At 41.8% G+C, this 8,930-nt stretch overlaps 1 protein-coding gene across 3 annotated transcripts; it reads left to right on the top strand.

Annotated features, from left to right (window-relative positions):
• The first annotated feature begins 89 nt into the window (after positions 1-89).
• Positions 90-8,914, top strand: LOC119745284 (zinc finger protein 474-like). Of its 3 annotated transcripts, XM_038221531.1 has the most exons (5): positions 90-272; positions 710-770; positions 5,248-7,026; positions 7,294-7,486; positions 7,957-8,914. In XM_038221531.1, exons 3-5 carry the CDS (start codon positions 5,413-5,415, stop codon positions 8,103-8,105), a joined length of 1,956 nt encoding a protein of 651 aa, XP_038077459.1. In that variant the 5' UTR covers positions 90-272; positions 710-770; positions 5,248-5,412; the 3' UTR covers positions 8,106-8,914. The 3 variants fall into 3 exon arrangements, with proteins under 3 accessions (XP_038077459.1, XP_038077456.1, XP_038077457.1); XM_038221528.1 differs by lacking the exon at positions 710-770; XM_038221529.1 differs by lacking the exon at positions 710-770 and having other exon boundaries at positions 5,228-7,026.
• Positions 8,915-8,930: the final 16 nt, after the last annotated feature.

Here is an 8,930-nt window from a genome sequence, read left to right as displayed (position 1 = left end):
GCAGAAAAGGTACCCTTATATAGCCCAACCTAAAATCTGGTAACTCGATCTAAAACCCCAACTCGAGCGAAGCCGGTATTTAAAAATGGCCTAAGTACGTCATTAATGAAAATGTGTACAGTTGGTAAGGTCGTTGCTATCGCGCTGTTCAAGTTACAGGAAACGTAAAAATGGACACAGCAAGTAATGTTGCTGTTAATTGTTGGTTATCTGCCTATGACTTTTGGCTCTAGATCATTTTTTGCATCGAAATATCACCACAATAGTTGCAGGTAGGTCTAACTGTATTTTGTAACTAGCCATTGCCGCCTGGTCGGTTATAACGTTGCTGCCCTTTAGCTTTCATTCTGTTGCATCTATTTCGTGAAAATCATGTAGTTCGCAATTCTTAACATTTAATAATAACTAGCTAATCTTGGAATCTGTTCATCTCCATACATTCAGTCATTGGACTTGTACCAGTCTAGTCTTAAGCTTCTAATTTAATTACTTGGCTTCACTCTCAGACGCAAAAATGTTGAAGAAAAGTCGCTTTTAGTTTTACTTTTTAAAAATTGAAATTTGAATTGAGACCTCAAACTTGACTGGTGTATGAGGACCTTGTCTTTGCCTCATGAACATTTTAAAGAATTGTGTCAGCTAAAGAGCGAGTAGGCCTAGATACCTAATGTTGGCCTGATTTTGTTTTGCATCTTTTTCTGCATTCAAGGTTCCAGACTGGGCCTAGGCCTACCCCAATGAAGAAAACCAAAACAAAACTTCTTTAAAAAGTAAGAGAAATAATATTACTAGGTTCACAGTTGGCACCTTGCAGGCAAAGATTGGCCAACTGACTGTACAAATCAACAGTCACCACTCACCACGCATTATATTAAATGCAACGAACAGGCCGTCAAGATTTTCATTAACTCCACATGTGGTGTGCCCATCCCTCCCCTCCATGAAAACAGTGACAAAACAAGAAGAATTTAAAATCAGTTGAATTGCAAACAATTTGTAGTCCTTACCATAATTTTGGTCTGATATGAGTGGCGTTGGGGGGGGGGGGGGGGGGATTTGACATGGGCATTATTTTCTTGAGGGGGGAGGGCACTCAATGGGTTTATAGTAATTAATAGTTCCAATCCAAATCTGACCAGGGAGGGGGAGCACCTCCCCATCCGCACCCCACTCCACCCCAACCCCAACCCCTTTAGCTTTAGTTGCCACTGGGTCTACCTTCATTTTGCTCTAGTCTTATGTGAGGAGAGTTATTGTATCCTAACTGCTTGGCTTTATGGGGCCCTTGTTAATAAAGGGGGTTTCAATGCCCCGGTTGAAAAGTTTAGTATGTGATGCAATTTATATGCCGCCTTCAGATGTGCATGACATGTGTTAATTGTGGAAATTTAATTTGAAATTACCAAACAATGGTAAACCTGACCAAAATAGCTTATCTTTAGAGCTTTCGTGTGGTTAATTCGTCAAAATGGAAGCATCATTCAGATTTAATGATAAAACCTCCAGAATCTGAAAAAATTTGATGAAGAACGCTTTGATAAATGGGAATATAGAACATTTGCAAACATCAAAAACAAAACTACCAAATTATTCTAAAATACTTTACTGGACTGTTGTAAAGTGTCATTTTGAAGAAAAGTGGTATTTTGTATCAATTTCCAATGCTGGTCAGCCGACCAGCATTGGAAAAAACTGGCTTTTTAAAATACTGCCCTCAAGTTACCACAATTATTTAGTTGGTTGGCAACTTGTTTGCAATCGATTACACACCTAGCTATGAATGGGTACAAACCAGCTAGACTGGTTCCCTGACCTTACAATTCCCAGATGTCTATAACTTGCTGTGTTTCATATTAAGTGGAGTCAGGGAGCCAGACTACAGGAACATGATTGTTTTCTTGGTTTTTCCATCATCTACGAACACAAAACTTCAAACAACCCCCAAATCCACTGATCCATTCCAAAAAGTTACAGAAAAAGCAAATGTGGTATTTTCCCTTTAAGCCTGACTGAAATCATCACAATATATTTTATCTGTTTGAAATTATGAAAGGTCAAAAAGTGTTGTTTTTTTATCATTTAAAATCCCCCTGCCCTACAAAATACTTGTTGTTTCTGTTGCAACTTTATTTTCCCTTCCCCCATATTATAATGCAAAACCTGAAATGCAAATCCTGAAAGGAGCAAAATCAAGTGGGAGAGAACAGGTTTATGTGCTCAAATCTCTCCGTTTTCCAAATCAATTTTACCTCAAACTTTTGAGTCTGCGGTCAAAATCAACTGCAAGTAGCAAGAACTTCAAAAATACACTGTCCTCACCAGCCCCAACAAAATAATACTGGGTGCACTATTGGAATTACTGGGTTTTTTTTTTTAGAGTACTTAGCGCCGGAATCCAATAGGTTTTTGTTGCCAATGTTCACCGCATTGTACACCGGTGACGCGAGGCTTAAGTTTAATAGGAACGTTGTCGTTCTCTAATCATAAAACAAAGACTGTAATCACCTTACTTCATACTGCCCTAAAAGCTTTCTCTTATTAAGTGTAGTTTGGCGTAATTACCGGTCAAGGTTATTTCTGAATGGCCTGCACTATGCGAAAATATCTAATATTTTTGTGCAATGCACCGTGTGCGATTCTTATAAACATCTGTCAGTTCAAATATGCCCCTACTTTCATTTTAAATTCTGAATGATATAATCACGACATAACTGATGCATTTTCATGGATTTTGAATGATGTTGGATCGACTGTATTAAAAAAAGTGCCAACCTACATATTTTTCTGCATGTGTTTCACCTGTACTATATTTTTTCTGCCTTTATATTTTCATTGTAAAATTCTGAAAAATCATGAAATTACTGATGCATGGAATATTTGAATGATGTTGGATCGAGTGTATAAAAAAAAAAACAATGAAAACCCATGCCATTGTTTCTATCTCGGTATTGTACCTGTGCTGGCGGTTGGTAAAGTCGTTGATTCGGTTCTTGTAGGCCTGCTGTTACTTGATACTCGCTTAGTTGTATATTTTCTAGATGCCAGTCTCATTGTTCACGTACATGTTTTTGTTTACTTCTTTATTAATATTGCCTCAGTCTGCATTAGTGGCTTCGCTCTATTTAATCGGCATAGTATTTGATTTCAGACGGTATTTAGAGAACACTTTTTGACAAAAATTGAAGAAAAAAAAGAGTACTTTTTAATTCACAGCGGTGTACGGATATTTTAGGTGCTAATTCATCAGACTTCTGTCAGTTGTTTTGATTATAAATACCCACATCGGTGGAGAGGGAACAGTGCGTGTCTCAAGATAACGAAGGCAGCCTAATTATTACATTAATCAATGATCTTGACCCATTGCCCTGCTGGTTCCTACCGCCCCTACTTCCTTAATTGCGCGTACCAGGTTGTCATGGCTACAGATATCGATTGTATCACAATACTCATTGTAATGATGACAGTAATAACATACGGAATTGGGTCTTGAGGTTGGCCGTTGCCCTTACGATAAGGTGCATTGTATATTAAATTAAATAGGAATAATGAGCGTATATTTTGTCATACAATAAATGTAACGGTTTTAGCCGTTATTTCAAAAATGAATTTTGTTTTAGTTACATTTTAAAAATGCATTGTGCCACATGGCAATTCCAGCGTTATGAAAGGAAAGTGTAATATCTGTGACATCTAATTAATAATTCAGAGAAATGATCCAGAACTAGTCTGTAATCTCAGTCCTTGACCATTCATACAGATGGTGGATGTATACGATTTGGGGGGGAAATACATGGGCCTTTAAAAGCTGTCATGGATCACGTTACATGTACATAACGCTGGGATTGCCCACATGTTCTTTAATTGAATAAATCTGACTAGGCCACAGCAATTCGCAAATTGTATGAATTAGGCCATGCATACGCAGAGGCTGACGGTTCTACCCTAATCATGAGAGATAATATTTACTCGGGCTGTTCTGTAGTTAATGGTTGCCTACCAATTTGCACTTTCATTTTGGCTCAATTGAAACTAATATGTTTGTTGTTTTAAAAAACAAATACGAATCGTTTAAATGAAATGGAAATGGTGTCCCCTTCCGAACAGGAAAGGTTTACATTCATAAAGGTCTTTTAGACATCACAACATAGTATATTAACGCCATGCACTATACAAAATACACGTGACAATAACAGAACTGAGAATAATAGTACGCGAAGGTCTGAAAAATACGCCGAGGCTTATAAATTGTATTATTTATGGAAACGTTTGTGGGGGTTTTTCTCGATCTGTTGTCCACACACTGCGATTCAAAAAAGATACGAAACACAAAAAAACGCCTGCTTGAATGGTTAATCCAATAGAGTTAAAAGGTTTTGAAGGCTCGCTCGTTTTGTTGCGTAAAGTGTGAATGCTATCACAGCTTAAAAAAAGATAAGGATTGCAAATAGGACGAGATATTTGTAATACGGCTTCCTTATACATCGACGTACACTGTACTGGATGTTAACGGTTTTCTTCTTTTTAAGTTCATACTTTGAACACCAGACTCTCCTTTGTTCGAGAAAAACAGTGGACACCAAACCGTGGGCAAACTGCATGAATATTTTGCAAAATTCAAACTATTCTTTCAAACGCTATCTTTTTTCTTTCTTTTCTTTTTTGTTTGGTAGTTGCAGGCCTCTGCATTGAAAAACATCCATTTGTTTTGGTTGAATTGTATAATAACACTAATTATGTCCAGTGCCGGTACTCGGCGCCACCGTGGTGTGTTTTGGTTTGCTGCCATGGTAACAGTTACAAAGCATGGTCCCCTCTCTATATACATCACACTCAAATGATTTTCCATTTAATAATTGGCTCGAAGTGCTTCCCAGCCTAACCCACGGCCTGATTTTACCGTAGCCATCAGGCGGTCGCTGTTAGCGACATTGCGGTATACTGTGACTATAGTGAGACGCAAGGCTGCAGTGCATGCAATGTTAAATACATCACTCCGTATTCCCAGGTGGTATTTCATCAAGTGCTGTTGTGTGGACGGACAGATCGATATTAGGCAGGAAAAGCCGACCGTTAATCACACTGTAACCACAGATACTACATTTCTGATGCGGTCTTAGGTGTTGGGATGACCTTGTTGCGTTGAAAATTGGCCACGACTTTAACATTAATATATTTACGATAAAATTCATTTTTAATTTGTGTTCCGTGATGAATAACCCTATGTCAGTATCTGTCTTGATTTTGTAGGAGCCGGTGGTTCGTGAAAATGGAATAACAACTCGGAGAAACGTTGTCATCGAGCGGTCATATTTTTTTTCTTGAAGAACATTTTCTTGTGGAAACGTTTCTGATGTGTGGACTTGAGCTTAAAGATAATCTGTGTGATGATGTAGGCATGTGTTATTACACAGAATGCCGCCCGGTAGACCAAACTTCGCAGTATGTTATATTTGCGGACGGGATTACGGCACCCGATCCATCGAAATCCACGAGCGCGAGTGTATTAAGAGGTGGCAGCTAGAAAACGACAGGCTTCCGCCCAACATGCGACGCGCCGCACCGCAGAAGCTAAAGGTCCTACCGGGAATCACGAGCGGAGCTGACAGGGGCTCCGATATGAACCGGCAGAACGTGGCGGCTTACAAAAGCTCTCAGGCACAGCTGCTACCGTGCTCCAAATGCGGCAGGACTTTCCTCCCGGAAAGGGTAAAGATCCACGAGAAGACCTGTCCCGCTGGAAGGGCCCCAGACACTCAAAGGGGTCAGCTAGGTGTGAGATCACGATCGAGAACAGAGCCGAGAGAGGCCGCGGAGGACAGGGAAGGTTTGTCCAAGTCATGGGGCGGGTCAATTACCCAGAGTGATGACAGCCAACCTCCTCGTCCAACTACAGCAACCTTAATTCGACCGAGTACGGTGACACTGAAACATCGTGACCTAGTAACTATCGACGATCAAGAGTATCAGATAACTGATGACAGTTTTTACCACCCTCATGATGAATCTTCCATCACCCCACTGCAGGACAGAAGCCAGACGCAGAGAGTGTCGAAACCCCGACCTAAAAGTGCAAAGAGAGGTCGTCAGTCAAACACGGGACCGGTATCTTCTCAACCGGGGACTCCGTCGTCGCAGTTCCGTGGTACCTCTTCCTCGCGGACCGCTGGTTCTCCTCTGCACCCGAGACCCCCTTCTAATCCTCGGCCAACGCCATCACCGGCCAGTACCTCGAAATTAGCTCCTATTAGAGGCAGACCTGCCACCGTCGTTTGTTACATCTGCGGACGAGAATTCGGCACGAAGTCGATCTCGATTCACGAGCCCCAGTGCCTTGAAAAATGGAAGGTTGAAAATAATCAGCTGCCGAAGCATCAACGGCGTCCCGTACCGAGGAAACCCCAGCCTCTTGGCACGCGCAACTCGAATGCTGCCAGTGCCGATCCTGATGGGTACAATCAGGCAGCATACCAATCAGCTAACTCGCAGTTGCTTCCTTGTGGAAATTGCGGTCGCACTTTCGCACCCGATCGTTTACCGATTCACGAGCGCTCGTGCGGCCGCCCCAAGACAACTACTCTCAGATCTAGCAATGGTCTGCAAGCATCTTCCAATTTTGGCAGTTCCAATGGACGTCAAAATATGAATAATACTGGGAAACCACGTACGCTGGTTTGCTACATCTGTGGTCGAGAGTTTGGTACTAAATCGCTTCCTATTCATGAACCACAGTGCCTCCAGAAGTGGCAAGTTCAAAACCAACAGTTGCCGAGAGAGCTCAGACGACCGCTTCCAAGGAAACCTGAGGTCATCGGAATGCAGGGTGGTCGATCCACCGGAGAGATGATAAATGAGGCTGCCTGGCAGGCGCACAAGGCAAACCTTGTCCCGTGTGATAGCTGCGGACGGACATTCGCAGCAGACAGAATTGCGAAGCATGCGGCATCTTGTCAGGCCAGGACTCAAGGACAGGAAAGAGGGAATAATTCATCTCAGAGGCCGAAATCAGGCGGTACAAGAAAGATACAGGTAGATCTATTCATAGAATCAAAATGATGTTGATCTTTTTTTATATTACTATCCGTCAATAGCAATTGGTTCCACGGACTACTCTTTAATTCACTTTAATCTTCTAAATTACAATCTCAATTCTTGTAAGATGGTTTTAAACTCTAAATAGTACTTGCAATTCAAGCAAGAACAAGGCACGCTTTACACCGGCACTGAACTCGTAACTGTCGACTAGAACGCAAGTCCGATATAAGAATCCACTTCATATTGCAATAATTACCACAGATGTCAAAGACAGCCACAGCAGTCAGGCGCCCTCAGACGGTCATATGTTACATCTGTGGCAGGGAGTTCGGGACAAAGTCCGTCTCAATTCACGAACCTCAATGCCTGAAGAAGTGGGCCATGGAAAACGAGCGTCTCCCAAAAGAGCTGAGAAGACCGCCACCAATCAAGCCACAGGAGAGGATGATCAAAGGTATGTTACCCGAGGTCTCAAAAAAACGTAGTCTGTTTACCAAATTCTTTAGGTTGATTGCTATCAAGCCTAGTATAAGCTGTTGACCAATACGCATAGATACAGCTATAGGTTTCACTGATTAAGTCTTTCGCATTATTGGTTGAGAATCTAAGAAAGACGTCTGTTGGGAATCGGTTGGAGAGAAACTAATACTGTATTGTCAATTGGACAACAGCAAATTTAGGGAAGGAGCAAAGCCACAAGATTCTTAAGTTGTGGACATTATTTTTTTTAACGGCAAGACGAAAGGGTGCAGATATCGGGATCGTATGAATACCTCTGAACACAATACCTCCTCGTTGATGAGAGGGTACTTGTCATCATCGATAGTCAAAATGGTATTTAGTTGATATGGCTTTGGAAGCCGTGCGTTCCGTTTAATCCGCAAACTCGAAAACAATTAAATTATCGTGTGTTACTTTTAACAGGAGGGTCCGGCCAGTACAACGTGGATCAGATGAACGAAGCGGCATGGCAGGCATCCCAAGCGAACCTCGTACCGTGTGATACGTGTGGACGGACCTTCCTACCGGACCGCCTAATGGTTCATAGGAGATCATGCAAGCCAAAGGACTGAAAGCAAAATGTTAGCAAATTCAAAAGTCGATGACCTCTACATCTTCGACTTGTGGACTACTATGGCAGAAACCCCAAGGGCTTACCTATATCTTGTAAAGCCATTTCATTGTAGAGGTCTCAGTCAGAAGCCCAAACCAGTCGTTACAAAGTGAGAATGGCGTCAGAGAGTGATGGTACAGAACAAATAATCTCAAGCAAAAATCGCTGTAAATTCACAGTGGCCCCCAGTAATGGCCGATGAATTGTGCCAACTAACGTGCAGAGTAGTAGTGGAGCGTGGTTGTTTGGTACAAAAGCTGACACTAAAGGCTTCTGCCTTATACTTTGGGTTACCGTTTACTATTTGTGGTATTCGCTGTGTGGCCAGTGCCGTTCTATATACCTGGAATAAATTATGTACATGTACTATGTACATCTGTTAACACTATAGACGAATCCAGGCACTGCAGGCATCCTTTAATGGAGAAACCATTGTGCACGCTGTTGTACAAAGCAACTGCCCCGTGACGGATTATCTGAACGACAACTAACACAATGCTTTCGCCATTGAAGGGGGCCTTCGTGATAGAATTGATAGCGTGCCTGGATTGGTCTATAGGATATTGTGAGACACATTCTACCTGTTGAAATCGTCTTCTTGTGTTTTTAGGCCAACTGAAATGTGTGTATATATAAGCTTAAGCCAGGTGACGGGTATTTGTACTTATATTAGTAGTTAATGCATCGGTGTCAAGCCGCTGTCTGAGATGTTATTTTGCACTTTAGGCTGTACATTAAAGAGATAAAAAGGTTCAAATTGAAACCGTTGGTACATGTAGTAACA

This window comes from Patiria miniata, unplaced genomic scaffold (genome assembly GCF_015706575.1).
Source record: "Patiria miniata isolate m_02_andy unplaced genomic scaffold, ASM1570657v1 HiC_scaffold_7, whole genome shotgun sequence".
Taxonomy (NCBI): domain Eukaryota; kingdom Metazoa; phylum Echinodermata; class Asteroidea; order Valvatida; family Asterinidae; genus Patiria; species Patiria miniata.
The sequence above is the reverse complement of the archived record's forward strand: the minus strand, read 5'-3'. Positions and strand labels throughout refer to the sequence as shown.

What these genes read in the sequence shown, in the direction of transcription:
- LOC119745284 (XM_038221528.1), top strand. Translation starts at nt 5,413, where the DNA reads ATGCCGCCCGGTAGACCAAACTTCGCAGTATGTTATATTTGCGGACGG. An exon ending in GCGGTACAAGAAAGATACAG is followed by an intron (nt 7,027 to 7,293) that starts GTAGATCTATTC and finishes TAATTACCACAG; the next exon opens with ATGTCAAAGACAGCCACAGC. An exon ending in ACAGGAGAGGATGATCAAAG is followed by an intron (nt 7,487 to 7,956) that starts GTATGTTACCCG and finishes TACTTTTAACAG; the next exon opens with GAGGGTCCGGCCAGTACAAC.